Here is a 15,167-nt window from a genome sequence, read left to right on the forward strand (position 1 = left end):
GGTGGCAGCGCCGGAGAAGCCAGCGCCGGACGCCCCACAGCCCAGGTAGGTGCTGGCCCCCCCCCCCCCCCCCCCCCCCAGCCTGGCTGCAGCCACAGGAAGCCGGACGTGGCGTCTGTCCTGCCTTCCTGTGGGGCCAGCCAGACGCATGGACGCTTTCCCCCCTCCCGCCCCCGCTCGTCAGTATCAGTGTGCAATCTGGGTGATTCGCTGTGTGGTGGATTCGGGGCTGGGCCCCTCAGGGGGGAGGGGAGAGGTCCCTGGGCTGTGGGGTCTCCAGCCCGTCCTGTGGGGCTGAGTCAGATTCTGCTTTGCCCCCTGCCTGTGAAATCCCTGCCTCCTGCCCTGCTTTGGGGTGCCCAGAGGCAGGTGGGGAGCAACTCAGCTCCCCCAAATCTCTGGGGCCGGGCCCAGCCCCACGGCATTCTTACCCGAACCCCGCTCGGCCACACCCTGAGCTGAGAGGCTGTGGCCCCCGAACTCTGAGTTTGTGCCTGCACCCCCTGCAGGGGCAGAGACGGGGGTGATGGCTCAGTCCAGGAGCGTGCCCCCCAGGAGTGGGAGAAGCGTGAGGGGCCTGGGTGCCAGGCAGAATCAGGGCTGGACCAGGCATCTCCCTTCGCAGTACGCTGGGTTTCGTGGATGAGGCCGCAACGGGCTCAGTGGCAACCCTGGCAAGCAGTGTGGCACAGCGGTGTCGCGGTGGGGCAGGATGGGTGTGGGTGCTGGGGGGGTGCTGCCCCCCTGATGCCATCGCTGCTTTTCCTGGGGGGGCTGCCTCGCCAGCGTCATACCCCTCCGGCCCGCAGGGCGTTGGCGCAGACACGGTGCCCCCCTCTGGCCGGGACAGGCAGCGTCTGACAGCAGCCAGGCCCACGAGGGGACTGGCTGGTCCCTCGTGCCCCTCAGCCCTGACCCATGGCCCCTGGGTAGCCCTGGATTCCCACCCAGCTCTGCCGGTGCCCTCAACCCACAGCCCCCCATTAGCCCTGGGCTCCCATCCCCCATGGCTCTGCCAGTGCCCCTCAACTCTGACCCACAGTCCCTGGGTAACCCTGGACTCCCCCACAGCGCTGCTGGTGACCCTCAACCCTGCCCCCACAGCCCCCGGGTAGCCTTGGGCTCCCCTGCTCCCCGCACAGCTCTGCAGGTGCCCCTCAACCTCGCCCCACAGCTCCTGCTTTCCGCCCCAGCAGGTGCCCTTCAATCCCAATCTTGAGGGGAGGGGAGGGGTCCCCCCACTGGCTCCCACCCTACCAGCTCCCCCCTCGCCGGTTCCTCTCCAGCGAGTTCCCAAGTGCTGCCGGTTTCCGCCCCCTAATCAAACTGGTGGTTTGTGGTCGCCCCTTTGGCCACGCTCTAGGGCTTAAGCGGCGCTGCCAGGAGCTGCCCTGATGGGAGCCTGGGGGCAGGGGGTGCGTGCGGCCGGGCCTGTGTGGGGTTGTGTCCCTCTGACACATGGGGAATGGGACAGAAGCAGAATGGGGGTCGTGGCAGGGAGCCAGGACTCCTGGATTCTATCTTGGCCCTGGGAGGGGAGTGGGGTCTGGTGGTTAGAGCCGGGGGGCTGGGGGCCAGGACAACTGGGTTTATCCCAGCTCTGGGAAGGGAGTGGGGGCTAGTGGTTAGAGTGGAGGGGGGGAAGGGGCTGCGAGCCAGGACTCCTGGGTTCTCTCCCCAGCTCTTCTGTATGACTGTGGGCCGGCCCCTGCACTGGTTGGTGCTGCAGTTTTCTTTCTCGTGGTTGGAGCTGTGAACCCGCTGTGTCTGGGGAGCACCTCAAGTCATGGGCCTCCGATCTGCTGCATGGGGGAGGAGCCTAGTCAGTTTGAGTAGGTCCTACCCTAATAAGGGCTAAGAGACAATAAGACTAATCTAGTGTTGGAGGTGACGTGTTACCCCGAGTGCACGGGGGTGATGCAGACGCCCAGGACACCTGGGGCTAGCGGGAACCTGGAAGAACCCAGGGTCTCTGGCTCAGGGGCCTGGGCCATGTGTGAGCCAGGGCCAGCCCTGGGCTGCAGCTGCTTTGCCGGTAGCTGGGTGCAGGCCCCAGCCACGGTTCCCCGGGGGCGGCAGCTGCAGGAGAGCTGGGCGCAGCTGGGGGTGGAAACCGCAGTTGCAGAGACGGAGCTGAGCAGCGCCTGAGCCAGCAGCCCCGCTCCCTCCACCCACCTGCTGCAGCAGCAGATCCGGGCCCTATGACTCAGCCTCAGTCTCCACCCCCAGGCCCCAAGAACCGCCGGATCCGGCCCCGACAGCAGCCCAGAGTGGGGACCAGGGCCTGATGGAGATCACACAGCTGCGCAGCAGCAGAGCCGGGGCCAGAACCCAGGCATTCTGGTTCCATGCCCGCCAGCCCCCACTCCCTTGCCAGAGCTGGGGATAGAACCCAGGTGTCCTGGCTCCCAGATGCAATGGAGGCCAGGCTCCCAGCCCCTCCCGTCCCACCTGTGTGATGGAGGCTGTCTCTCTGGCCAGGAAGCCCCCCTAACTCCGTCTCCCCTCCCCCCAGGTGCGATGGAGGCCGTCTCTCTGGCCGGGGTGCTCTGGGCCTTGGTGCTGGTTCTCCCGGCTGTGCTGGCGACGGCGCTGTGCATTGGCTGCCGGGACGCCAGCTCCCCTGGTGAGTTGTGGCCAAGGCCTGAGGAGCCGGGCATGGGCTGCCCCAGCTCCAGCTATGGGGGGAGTCACCTCACCCCACAAGGGGAGTCTGCAGCTGGGGCCCCCCTCACACCCTGCACCCCCCCCAGGCACCCGCCCCACACCACACTCTGCTCCCCGCCCAGGCACCCACCCCACACACTCTGCTCCTCCCACAGGGACCTGCCCCACACGCACTCTGCTGCCCCTCAGGGACTCCCCCCTGTGACCCCACTCCAGCCCTTTCCCTGTGCTGGGCTACAATGGGGGGGTCCTGCCCCCTGCTTCCCCCCTTGCATTGCATTTCTCCCACCCCCTGCAGGCAGAGAGGGGGCTGGACCCCCGCTAACCGCCTCCTAACTCTGCGCTCTGCTCTCTCGCAGTCCACGGTGCCCAGGCAGTTGGGGACTACGAATACAAGTGAGTCTGTTTGGCTCCATGTCTGTCTGTCTGTCTGCTGCAGACCGAGGGGCCCGCAGGTCCCAGAGAGTGGGCTGCTAGAGGGCCCCGGGTGGGGCTGTGGGAGTGGGGGAGATGGCAGGGGGACTGGGCATGTGGGGGGCTCCCTGGGGTGAGTTTTGAGGGGTGGGGGTTCTTTTGGGGGGTGGCAGGCAGGGGCCGAGAGGCGACCTTGCCTGGCTCTAATAGCATCTCCTCTGCCCCACACAGGCCTCCACCTTGTGTCCCCCCCAACAGCTTCATGGTGCTGACCCGAACCAACTGTGAGTGCCCCCCACCCCTATCCCCCCACCCCATCCTGTACCCCTGCACTCCACCCCATCCTTCCACCCCCATCCTGTACCCCACCACCCCACGTGCCCTCTGCACTCCCTGCTGCACGCCCCTCCCACCCACTGCCCCCCATCAGGTCTGTCTGTCCGTGTCTCCCTAGATCCCTCCAGGAACCAGATCAAACAGCAGCCAGTCGTGCCGGCGGAGCAATTCCTGTCCATCCCGTGAGTATCCCCAACGGCTCCCCCTTCCTGCCCTGCCCCCCCATCCTGGGACACCCCCACCCCACTCCAGGCAGTTCCTGTCCATCCCATTAGTACCCCAAACTCTCCCACCCCATGGGGATGCCCCCAATCCCTGCCCAGAACATGTGGGGCACCCCTGCTGCTCCATGGCTCCCATGAGTACACCCCTACATTTCTGAAGTCTTGGCTGCCCCAAGCCCAGTCTCTGAGGCTGGTGGGCGCTGGCCGGGCCCCATAGACGTTGCTGGGGGGTTGCTATGGTCACCCTGCTGCTCACACCATCGTACGTGACCATGGGCATGCCGGGGCATGTGTTGGTGTCGGCGGGGCAGAGCATGTTGGGGTGTGTGCTCTCCACGTGGGCAGGGCAGATGGGGTGTCAGCCTGGCTGTGACGGGGTGTGGGTCACGGAGCCCCAGGCCCTGGGAACGCTCGGTGCCCCTGCTCTGCCAGGAACGCCCCACAGGGAGTCCCCCTGGATGGGGTGCCTGGGGGCTCTGACTCACCCCCCCCAAAGGGCTGTGCTCCAGCTGCGCAGGCAACCGTGACTCAGCGGACATGGGAACAGCGGGTGTATTAGTGGCCGGGAGCCCAGGAATCGGGAACAGAGCGTCAGCCACTTTCTGGGGTCTCTGCAGCCACCACACGCCCTTGTCCCACCTCCTCAACAGCCAAGTGACATGCAGGGGAAACTGAGGTGCGCACACAGCACTCAGAGAAAACGTTCAGAATGTTCTCCCCATTTTGTCACACCTGCTCAACCCGGAGCCCAGCCATGCTGTAGAGACTGCTCTCTCTCTCATGCTGTCTCCCGCTCTGGGCCTCCTGTCCACTCCCTGCTTTCATGCCTGTGGGAGCAGCGATGCCAAGACCTCCGCAGCCCACACATGCCAACCCCCACCTGGCCCCCCTCCATCCTCTGAGCTCCCCAGCTAGGCACACCCAGCTGGCTTCCTGTAGGGGGGGGGGTCAGCTATCTGCAGAGAGCAAATGGCCCTTTCCCACCCCCTCATGAACAATGCAGCATCCAGGGAAACTGAGGCACACTCGGTATTCATACAAAACATTACAGAAAATTCCTCACTCCATCACAATGGGTGTGTTGGGGTGTGTGTGCTACATAGAGCTGGCCATGGCAGGGCATGTTACTCCCATGATCACTGGGGATGGTGGGGGTGTCCGTGCGCTGGCTGTGGGGGGATGTGGGCGGGAGGGGGAGAGATTTGGGACTGGCCTATTGGCTGGCCCGATGGGCTGGCTAGATTATGGGGCTCAACGGGGAGTGATCAACGGCTTGATGTCTAGCTGGCAGCCAGTAAAAGGTGGAGTCGGGCCTGGGGCCGGTTTTGTTCAACATCTTCATAATGATCTGGAGGACGGTGAATTGCACCCTCAGCAATTTTGCGGATGACACTAAGCTAGCGTGAGTGGTAGATACACTGGAGGGAGGTATAGGTTACAGAGGGACCTAGACACATTGGAGGATTGGGCCAAAAGAAAAATGATGAGGTTCAACAAGGACAAGTGCAGAGTCCTGCACTTAGGACGGAAGAATCCCATGCACAGCTACAGACTGGGGACCAATGAGCTAGGCAGCAGTTCTGCAGAAAAGGACCTGGGGGTTACAGTGGACAAGAAGCTGGCTATAAGTCAGCAGTGTGCCCTGGTTGCCAGGAAGGCTAATAGCATATTGGGCTGCATTAGTAGGAGCATTGCCAGCAGATGGAGGGAAGTGATTATTCCTCTCTATTCGGCATTGGTGAGGCTGCATTTGGAGTATTGTGTCCAGTTTTGGGCCCCCCACTACAAAAAGGATGTGGACAAATTGGAGAGGGTCCAGTGGAGGGCAACAAAAATGATTTGGGGGCTGGAGCACAAGACATGAGGAGAGGCTGAGGGAACGAGGCTTGTTTAGTCTGCAGAAGAGAAAAGTGAGGGGGGATTTGATAGCAGCCTTTAACTACCTGAAAGGGGGTTCCAGGGAGGATGGAGCTACGCTGATCTCAATGGTGGCAGATAACAGAACAAGGAGCAACGGTCTCAAGTTGCAGTGGGGGAGGTCTAGGTTGGACATTAGGAAGAACTTTTTCCCTAGGAGGTTGGTGAAGCACTGGAATGGGTTACTTAGGGAGGTGGTGAAATCTCCATCCTGAGAGGTGTTTAAGGCCTGGCTTGACAAAGCCCAGGCTGGGATGGTTTAGTCAGGGTTGGTCGTGCTTTGAGCAAGGATGGGACTAGATACCGCCAGAGCTCCCTCCAGACCCGCATCATCTATGAGTGTTAGGTCCCTCCTGACCCAACCCTTCATTTCCAGGCGATCCCCACAGGTGCCCCAGAGCCGCCAAGTCTCCTTCACCAGGACAGAGACCGACAACGGTCAGTGCGTGTGCGCGTGTGTGCGTGCGTGTGCTTGGGGGGTGGGGTGGAGTGGAGAGAAACGGGGCCGTGTGGACAGACACAGGGAGACAGGCAAGGGGATGGGTGGATGGCGGAGGGACGGGAGGATGGACAGACAGATGATGTAGCAGGGATGGACGGAGACAGAGGGAGGGGAGGAGGGGTTGCTGGTGTTTGGGGGTGACTGACACCTTCTCTCCCCTCCCCCCTCCAGACAGCGTCCCCAGCTACGAGAACGAGGGTGAGTCTGGGGCCCCCCGGAATAGCGCTGGGGGCAGGGGCCAGTGTGGGGATGGGGGTGGCTAGCGGGTGGTCAGAAGAAGGGGGACAGGCAGGAGGAGGAAGGAGGCAAGGGAAGAGGGGGGCAGTGCAGCTGTGCCCCCCCACATGCTAACAACCCTCCTGTGTCTCTGGTTGCAGAGCGGACCCGCGGGGACGAGGACAACGACTATAACAACGAGCTCTATGCCACCGGATACGTGTACGGGCAGGCAGGGGAGCTGGGGGGAGGGGCTGGGCTGTGGGGGAGGGGAGATGGGCTTGGGGGGTTGGGTTGGGTCCAAGCCTTGCGGTCAAAGGACATGGGGGGGGGGATCGTTGCTCTGGGCTGGGGGGCCAGGGCCAGACCCAGGAATTGTGGGGCTGATCTGGCTGCTCAGTCTCCCCCCTCCTCCCTTGCAGGGAGGTGCTTCCCGACAGCATCACAGAGACGCCCCCGGCAGTGCTGATCCCCTCGGGGCCAGAGCTCAGGGACAGCGTCTCTTCGGGTGAGCTGGGGCCACCGTCCACCCTCCCTCCCCCTGTCTCCCAGCGGGCCCTGGCAGATCCTCCAAGGGCCACTCTGGGGAACTTGGCCCCCCAGCCTTGACTTGGTTCCTTCCTCCCTCTGCCCCCCCCCCCCCCGGACTCCCGCTGGGCCCGTACAGTCCCCTCTGGATCGGTTCGGGGCAGATCTAGTGTCAGGCAGTTCCACCGGCCCCTGTGATCAGTACAAACCTCCCCCTGCCCTCCGGCACTGCACTCTGGGGGGAGAGGGGTAAACAGCCACCTGACCCCTTCTCCCTGGTCACTGTCCCCTCCCTCATGCCCCCTCGTTCTGCCCCCACTCGCCCAGCTGTATTGGGATCCAGGTGTAATTTGTGAGTGAGGGGTAACCCTTTCCTGCGCTCAGGGTTGTGACCCTCCACCCCCACAGTTCTCTGCTGGGAGGATGGGGAGACCCCGCATGTCTGGGTGGGTTGCTGCAGTATGTATGGGGGCAGTGGGGGTGGCTCTGTGCTAGAGGGGCTGGGGGGCTCCCAAGGTCCCCGCAGTGGGGAGAAGTTGGGGAGCAGGGTCTCTCCATGCCCTCACCCTTCTCGCTCTCTGGCAGTGACCATGGGGGAGGAGTACGAGAACGTGCCGGAGGCCCAGAGGGAGTCTCTGGGTGAGTATGGAACCCACAAACCCCGTCAGTCTGTCTGTCTGTCTCTGCCTGACCCAGCTCAGGGAGGGGGGGTCCTGGAACAGGGGCTTATGTGGGAGCAGGGCCCATGGGGAGGAACAGCAGGGGGAGGGGTTGTGGGCGGGGCAAAGATGAGACTGAAACCCCCTCTCGGGGTCCCTTGGGGGCTGGGTTGGGATCCCAGTTCATGGGGGGGCTGGAAGTGAGGACTTAATCCTTCTATTCCCCAGTGCATAGGGGCCCTCCGGAGCTGGGTTGGGGTCCCCTTGGGGCAGTACCCCATCCCTGGTCGGGGGGGGTCCCCTCATGCACCCCCCATGTCTCACTGCCCCGATCTCTCCCCCCAGCTGACAGCCTGGAGTACGTCAACATGCCAGAACCTGGAGCCAGCCTCCCTGATGCCCACTACGGTGCGTGTGTGGGGGAAGTGTCGCTGTCCCCACCCCCACCCCCAAATCCAGCCCCTTCCTCACTAGGGTGTGTGGGGGGGATCCCCAAACCTGTGGGAGTATGAGTGATGCCCAAGGGGGCTGGGCTGTGGGGGATCCCCATGTGTGGGGTGCTTCCGGGGAAGCCCCGTCTCACCCCCACCGGCTCCACACAGGTGCCAGCGACCGGGAGAGCGAGGAGGACGGGCCCGACTATGAGAACCTGCACCACTGAACGTGAGGTACTGACCCCCCCCAGTTCCCCTGCTCTGCCCGGCACCCCAACATGCTCCTGTGCCTGGCACCCCAACACCCTCACCCCTTCCCGCCCTCACCAGCGCTCCCAGACCCACTTGCTCTGGCTGCCCCACGGGCACCAAGGGAGCCCCACCAATGCACTTTGGGAGGTGTTCCCCCCTCCCCCCATGTCCCGCCTCGCATGGCTGGGGCTGCAGCTCTCCCACGCAAGGGAAGCTGGGGCGTAAGCACGGGGGGCAGAGAGGCTGGGCCCACACTTGTGTCTCTGGCACAGATCCATGTTGCCCTGGCCTGGCGTGGGGCCCTGACCCTGACCCGACCCCGGCCCAACCCTCGTGACCTCCCCCCCATCTCTCTGCGGCAGGCAGACCCGGCGGCAGCATGGAGCCAGCCTCGGAGGGCGACACCCCACGGGAAGCTGCCTTTGAGGAGCAAGGGAGCAGCTGGACGAGCCCCCAGGAGCCTTGCAGAAGGGAGGGCAGTGGCCCAGAGCCCTGCCGCAAGAAACCCCCCATTGTGGGACTCTTTTCTCTCCCCCTCCCCCCCGAGAAACACCCCCAGCTGTCCCCACCCCTGCACTCCGCATCTTGAGAAACCACCTGAGAAAGCCCTGACGGGGGCTCCCACTGCCACCTTCCACCCCCCCCCCCCCCCACCCCGGAGCCCCCCAGCTCCCTCCTCTCCAGCCACCATCGTTAATTTATTGCCCTTCCCCCATTCAATTCTGGTTCTGCACCTTGTCTGACGTAGCCTGAGAATTTCCCAGCATCCTTTGCTGCAAAACCCCCCCCCCCCCCACGCCCGATGTCCCCCTGTCCTCTGGGGGGCACCCCTGGCCCCATAGATAACAAGGGGGACGCTGCCCATTGCTGCAGAGAGCAATCCTCACGCGGCCTGCTCGTCTCGGTGCTCAATAAAGCAGTCAGTGCCGCCTGTGTCCGTGTGTCCGGCTGCCTTTCTTTGTCCTGCGCGCAGGGTCTGGGCCGGCAGCCACCCCCACCTGCCTTGGCGGCCCTGCACTGAGCGGGGGGAGGGCTGGCAGGGCCCTGGCCGCATGGGGCAGAAACCGGCTGAGATCCCCGCTAGGGGCTTGCCCGGTCCCATGGCGCCAGGTGGGACAGGGACATGATGCCAAGGGGCACTGCTGGGCCCAGCTGAGAGCGTGGGGCCAGGCCCCCCGCTGTCTGGGCTGCTCTTGCCAAAGCGGGCAAGGGACATGGGTGCTTTCAGCCAGGCTTTGGGGTTCATCTGGTGGCCTCCCGCCCGTGTCTGGCTTGGGTGGGGCGATTCTGGGTTGGCAGGCAGGAGCCCCGGCTTCGCCTCCCGCTGCCGACTCCCGGCCTGATCCCTAGCTCCCTGGGTGGATACAGCATCCCCCCGAGGCCCAGCAAAGGGGTGCCCCGTGCCAGCACCCCAGAAGGCAGTGTGGGAATGGGGGGGTGTTGCTGGCTGGCATCTCCCTGGGTACTGGGCCCTGGGCTGATGCAATGCTCCAGGAGCAGTTTGTCTGTGCCCGCTGCAGGCTTGACCCAGGCACCCCACACAACACAGCCCAGCCCTGGGCGCTAGCAAGCCAGAGGGCCTGCCCCATAGCAGCAGGGAGGCTGCAGGGGCCCCCTAGGTCCTCTGGGCGGGAGGGGCTGTGGGGCGGTGGGGAAGAGGTTTTACAGGCCCATGGCAGGTGATGCAGCCCCGCTAGGTGCTGGGTGGGGGGAAGTGGTGGCTCTGCCCACCTAGGCCGGGGGCCATCGGAAGCAGCAGGCGGCCGTGGGGCAGGGGGAGGGGACGCGCCAACAGGAAGCCCCAGTGCAGGCGATGCGCTGTCACAGCGCTGCACTCACAGCCGGACTCTGAGCGCAGGTGAGCGAGCAGCTGGGCTGGGGCTTGGGGGGCTCTGTCCCTGCCCCTGCCATCCTGCCCCACAGTGAAGGGGGGGGGGCTGTCCTGTCCCTGCCATCCTGCCCCATAATGTGGTGTGTGGGGGGGGTTGTTTCCCATAGCTCAGGTGCTACCATTCACAGAGGCTGCGGGGGCAGGTCCCATGCCGGAGTGGGGCAGGCAACCAGAGCCTGCTGGGGTGGGGGAGTGGGAGGCATACAGGGCACAGACCAGGGCCCAGCCCCACTGACGCCAGTAGAAGGGGCTGATTCAGCCCAGCCGGGCCCTGGCCCCCGCTCTCCATTTCCTGTCTGTCACCCCCCCTCCCCTCCACATCCTGCGCTGCCGGGCAGTGCAAACAGGGTGGGGGGGAGGGGGAGGACTGTACATGAACTGATGGGGACTTGGTGGCAGGCCAGGGAGCCGCCCCTCACCCCCGTAAGGGGGGCAGCCCCCTGCAGTGCCTCGCTGTCGCCCCCTGCCACCCGCCCCCACTCCCGATGCCCTGTCTCCTTGTGGGTGCACAGAACCCATAGAGTGAGCCCTACCCACGCCTGGCCCCCCGGGCTGGCCTGGCCAGGGGCGCTGCGGGGAGCAGCCCACACTGGCGCACCTCGCTGTGTCAGGGCCCCTGCCACTGCCTGCCCTGGGCTGGTTCCCGCTGCAGGGCGAGGGGCTGTGCCAGTTATGTCTGTCCATCCCACTGTCCTGCAGGCTGGCCTGGGAGGCAGTGCCCCGGGGGAGTTGGGGGGACAGTGGGGGTCTCTGTTGCTCTAACCCGGCTCTCTCCTCTCTCTCACCCCACACAGCTGCCCATGGCCTGGGCCGAGGGCATGGCGAGCGCCTGGGTGGGGGGCTGGGCGCTCGTCCTCCTGGGGGGCTGCCTGCTGCTCTGCGGGTTCTGCCGGAGAAGTGAGTGAGGGGGGGGGGGAGGGAACTGGGGGCTAGGGGGGTACAAGGGGTGGGGAAGGGCAGCGGGGGCCCCACTGGGAAAGGGATAGGGGAGGGGAGACAGGTGCTGGGGAGGGGAGATGGGGCGAGGGGGTACAAGGGGCGGGGAAGGGGGACAGGGGGAGGGAAGACGGGGGGGGGCCCGGCTGGGTAGGGGACAGGGGAAGTCCGTTGGGCCGCTCGTTAGTGAGGTGACATCGTTGACCCCTGTCCCCCAGAGCTGTCGGTCTTCTCCACACCGGGCCCACAACCCAGGTAAGTGCCCCCCCCCCCCCCGCTTCTTCCCCCTCCCCTCAGAGCTACCCATGCTCCCCCCTGCTGCTGCCCCTCCCCTCCCCTCCTCCCACCCCGAGGTGCCTCCCCCAGATGCTGCCCCCTTGCCCTTGTGTGTTGCAGAGAGTCACCTCAGGAGTTGGGGTCACGCTACGTCTCAGGTGAGTCCCTGGGACTGGGCAGCTGCCCCCCCCTTTTTCCTGGGGGCCAGAGCCCCCGGCCCACCTCACCCTCCCACTCCCTTCTTCCTCAGATCCTACCGCTGGCCCCAGTGCTTCCCCACGGCCTCCCACCGGCCCCTGCAATATGGACAGTGAGTACCCGTGTGGGGTGGAGATGGGGGGCAGGCTGAGTAGTGAGGCACAGAGGTGTGGGGCTGGAAGGGACCTCAAGGGATCATTGAACCCAGCCCGCCTGCACCGAGGTAGGGCCAAGGAGCCTAGACCAGCCCTGGCCTGGGGTTGGAAACCCCCAGTGATGACCCCACAACCTCTCTGGGGTGCCTGTTAAATCCCATGGGTTAGAAAGGGTTCCCCTCACTGCCCCCCAAAATCTCCCCAGCACCAGCAGCCCAGAGACCAGCTGGTCACCCGTCATCGTCCTCTCTGACCCCCCCTCGCATGTCCACAGAGCCCCCCCCCCTCGTCTCGGCAGGACCCCAAATCCTGCCTGGCAGGGCAGCTTTTCTCACCCTTCCGTCACTTTTGTTGTGCTGCTCTGGACTCTCCGGTGTGTCCCCATCGCCCTCAAAGTGCAGCCCCCTTGCCAAGACGTGTGGCCTGGGGAATGGGTCGTCCTGGGAACGGGCTGGTGACGGGGGATGGAGGGACGGGGGGCACCGGGGCCGCGTGGCTGGTGACACAAGCGCCGTTTCCTCTCTCTCTAGACGAGGACGATGATGATTTTCAGTATCGTAAGTACCGCAACGACAGGCCCCCATGTGACACCCCCTTGTGACACACGCCCTGAGACACGCACGCCCTGAGACACGCACCCCTGCATCACAACCCCTGAGACATGCCCCCCTGCAACTGACAACCCTGCATCACACCCCCTGCATTTCACCCCCTGCAGTGCCGCCCACATGTGACACCCTGAGACACCCACTTCCCATCACACCCCACAACATGCCCGAGATGCACCCCCAGCAACCACCCCACACGACACGTGTCCCTGAGACACTCCCACAGCGTGGCCCTGCAGCATGGTAGGAGGGCGGGTACCTGCCCTAGGGACCAGGAGTCTGCCTGCTGTGCCCCCCCCCACCCGTCATGTGTGGGGGTCACTGTCTCCCCCTCTCTCCTTACAGCTCCTGTCCCGCGGACACAGCCGCTGCACACTGAGTAGGTACCAAACACCTTCCCCCATCCGGCTGCCCCTCTGCCCCCCTGCTCCCCATGGACCTTGCCCTGGCCCCCCCCCCACACCCTGCTCCCCATGGGCCTTGCCCTGGCTCCCCCCACACCCTGCTCCCCCATGGGCCTTGCCCTGGATCCCTCCCCCCCAGACCCTCCTCTCCTCTGGGCATTCAGTTCTCAGGTGCCCTAAGGGATGGATTCTCCATCTATGGGTCCTGTCCCCAGTAGGGGATACCTGCCCGTCCCATGTTGCGGGGGGGAGGGGGGTGTAGCTAATTGGGGTGGAGACCTGGTTTGATGGGAGGGTCCTGGCTGGGGAGGGGGGTCCCGGCATGGAAAGGGCCAGGAACCAGCACGCTGTGACTCCCCTTCTTCCTCCCCACAGAGTCTTTGAGCCCCTGAAGCAGGCCCGGGAATCTGGCACCGGTGAGTGGGGTCTGGGGTAATGGAGCCCCGGCTTGTGCTGGGTGGGGCAGGCCCCCCCATCTGCATGCACCCCCCCCCCCAGCCATCTGCCCCTCTGTGTCTCTAACCCACATGTCTCTTGGCAGATGTGGACAGCCACGGCAGCTATGTGAACATCAGTGAGTGCCGGGGATGGAGTGGGATGTGGGGAGGGGACAGGATGAGCGGGGCCCCTTCGGTTCTGTACCCCAAGGCCCCTTATCAACACAGACCTGTTGTGAGAGTCCCGCCTGCATCCTCGGCCCTCAGGAGGGGGCGCGGGGTGGGGGAATGGGAAAGAGGGGTGAGAGGCAGGGTAGGGGCATGGGAGAGGGATGTGGAGGGGTAGGGGAAAGAGGGCAGGGGGGCACTTTGCTGTGCCCCCCAGACTGTGTCCCAGGTGACTCAGGCGGGGTCTCTTTTTTCAGACTCTGAGGAGGACTATGTAAATGTGGACGGCACCGTCCCGGGAAGTAAGTGAGCCATGAAATGCCGCACTCGGCACATCCGGACCCCCCGTTAGAGACCCTTCCCCACTGCCCTGCCCCTCTCCTGACAGAGACCCGTTCTCCGGCCCTCCTGGGAGAGCCCATGTCCTACTGCCCCATCCGTTCATCCCCAGACACCCCCCTCCAGCCACCCCCCTGTACACCCCACCCTCTGCCCCCTTTATGTCTCTGCTAAAGCAGCATTTTGGGGTCTCCTGGGTTACGGACACCCCCAAGTGGGAACGTCTCTCATGGAGGGCAGCTCAGCAAAAGCCCCTTGGCCCTGGAGGCAGCCACGGGGGGGCTGGTGAGAGTCTGGACCCTATGGGGCTACCTGGGCATGGGGCATGCCCTGCACACTGAGCCCCCCCTGAGGTGTGGGCCCAGCCCGCGGCCTCTCACCCCACTGCTGCGCCTTGTGTTTTACAGGCTCCGTGGGGAAGGACAAGGAGTATCTGTGAGTATTACGGGGCTGCGCCCTCGCTGGGCTGGGGTGAGCTGCGTGTGTGTGGGGGGCGCAGAGGGGACTCGGCCCTGCAGGGGGGATCTCTGGGTGCTCAGGGGGGTGTAGGGCCAGACCCCTTCCTGAGGACATTCCCCAGGGGGAGAGGGCTGGGCCTCTGTCCCCTATCCCCCACTCTCACCGCGCTGCTCCCTCCCCGTCTGCAGGGAGGTTCTTCCAGAGGAGGCTGAGAGGACCAGGCCCCACAGGCAGGAGGGCCCCAGTCACAAGGAAGGTAAGTGCAGGGGAGTGTGTGTGTGCGCCCCTCTGTGTGTGGTATGTGTGTGCGCACGTCCAGCTGTGTGAGTGTGTGTGCAGCCCCTGTGTGAATGTGCGTGCATTACCCTGGGCCTGTGTGTGTGGTGTGTGCGTGTGCACTCCCGTGTGGTGTGTGTGTGTGTGCAGCCCTTGTGTGCATATGCGTGCATTCCCCTGGGTGTGTACAGGTGGTGTGTGTGTGTGCATGTGCACCCCTCTGTGTGTTGTGTGTATGTATACGTGTGCACTCCCCTGTGTGTGTGTGTGTGCGTCCTTTAGCTGTGGCCCGGCGGTTCAGGCTCAGGTCGCCGCAGGTCCTGAGTTCAGGGCCCACGCTAGGTGCAGCTGGTGCCCGACACGTGTGTGCCGTCTGTGAGCATGTGCCATGCATTAGCCCAGCGCCGCCCCCCGGGCACATGTGACCCCCCAACAAGCCCCTTCCTTTCTCTCCCGCAGGAGGAAATGTTTCCTGTGTGAATGTGGAAGCCAAAGAGCCTAAAGCCCGTGCGGGCTCTGCTTCCCCCCGCCCCGTCCCCTCCTGTGTGTGAACGCCCCCCTGACACCCTGAGGGTCCTGACCTCCCCCAAGCCCCGGGGCCGTCTCTCTGACCCCACAGAGACCTGATACGGCTTCTGCTGTGCCGTGGAAAGACGCCCCGCCCTGGGCATGTCCCCCTCTCTGGCGCGCCAGGAAACCATAACCCCCCGGGACCTGCTGGGAGCCCCCCACCCCCTGTCTGACGCAGGCACGGGGTACAATGCAGTCACACGGCACAACGCCCCTGGGCTTTGGTGGCACCCCACTCCCGTGACCCTCTGGTTCTCTCTCTCCCCCCCCGCAGCCTCGCTGGATTTGCCCGACTACGACT

General features: G+C 64.9%; 1 protein-coding gene and 1 long non-coding RNA gene across 3 annotated transcripts; both read left to right on the forward strand.

Annotated features, from left to right (window-relative positions):
• The first annotated feature begins 71 nt into the window (after positions 1 to 71).
• LAT (linker for activation of T cells) lies at positions 72 to 9,257 on the forward strand. Of its 2 annotated transcripts, none has more exons than XM_067545757.1 (13): positions 72 to 2,035; positions 2,516 to 2,626; positions 3,027 to 3,063; positions 3,313 to 3,365; positions 3,536 to 3,599; positions 5,935 to 5,996; positions 6,232 to 6,258; positions 6,438 to 6,498; positions 6,699 to 6,784; positions 7,390 to 7,443; positions 7,809 to 7,871; positions 8,066 to 8,131; positions 8,512 to 9,257. In XM_067545757.1, exons 1-12 carry the CDS (start codon positions 1,918 to 1,920, stop codon positions 8,122 to 8,124), a joined length of 795 nt encoding a protein of 264 aa, XP_067401858.1. In that variant the 5' UTR covers positions 72 to 1,917; the 3' UTR covers positions 8,125 to 8,131; positions 8,512 to 9,257. The 2 variants fall into 2 exon arrangements, with proteins under 2 accessions (XP_067401858.1, XP_067401859.1); XM_067545758.1 differs by having other exon boundaries at positions 1,916 to 2,396.
• A 1,642-nt stretch (positions 9,258 to 10,899) lies between these two features.
• On the forward strand, positions 10,900 to 11,537 carry LOC137151499 (uncharacterized). Its single transcript, XR_010919288.1, has 4 exons — positions 10,900 to 10,937; positions 11,195 to 11,231; positions 11,373 to 11,410; positions 11,503 to 11,537. It is a non-coding gene; the product is annotated as an uncharacterized lncRNA (long non-coding RNA).
• The last annotated feature ends 3,630 nt before the right edge of the window (positions 11,538 to 15,167 follow it).

This window comes from Emydura macquarii, unplaced genomic scaffold (assembly GCF_026122565.2).
Source record: "Emydura macquarii macquarii isolate MOO-44397 ecotype Brisbane River unplaced genomic scaffold, CSIRO-AGI_Emac_v2 contig_1093, whole genome shotgun sequence".
NCBI classification, from domain to species: Eukaryota; Metazoa; Chordata; order Testudines; family Chelidae; genus Emydura; species Emydura macquarii.

Coding starts and splice junctions, on each gene's coding strand:
- LAT (XM_067545757.1), top strand. CDS start 1,918: ATGCAGACGCCCAGGACACCTGGGGCTAGCGGGAACCTGGAAGAACCC. Junction 5,997..6,231: donor CAGGACAGAGACCGACAACG/GTCAGTGCGTGT, acceptor TCCCCCCTCCAG/ACAGCGTCCCCAGCTACGAG. Junction 7,444..7,808: donor GGCCCAGAGGGAGTCTCTGG/GTGAGTATGGAA, acceptor CTCTCCCCCCAG/CTGACAGCCTGGAGTACGTC.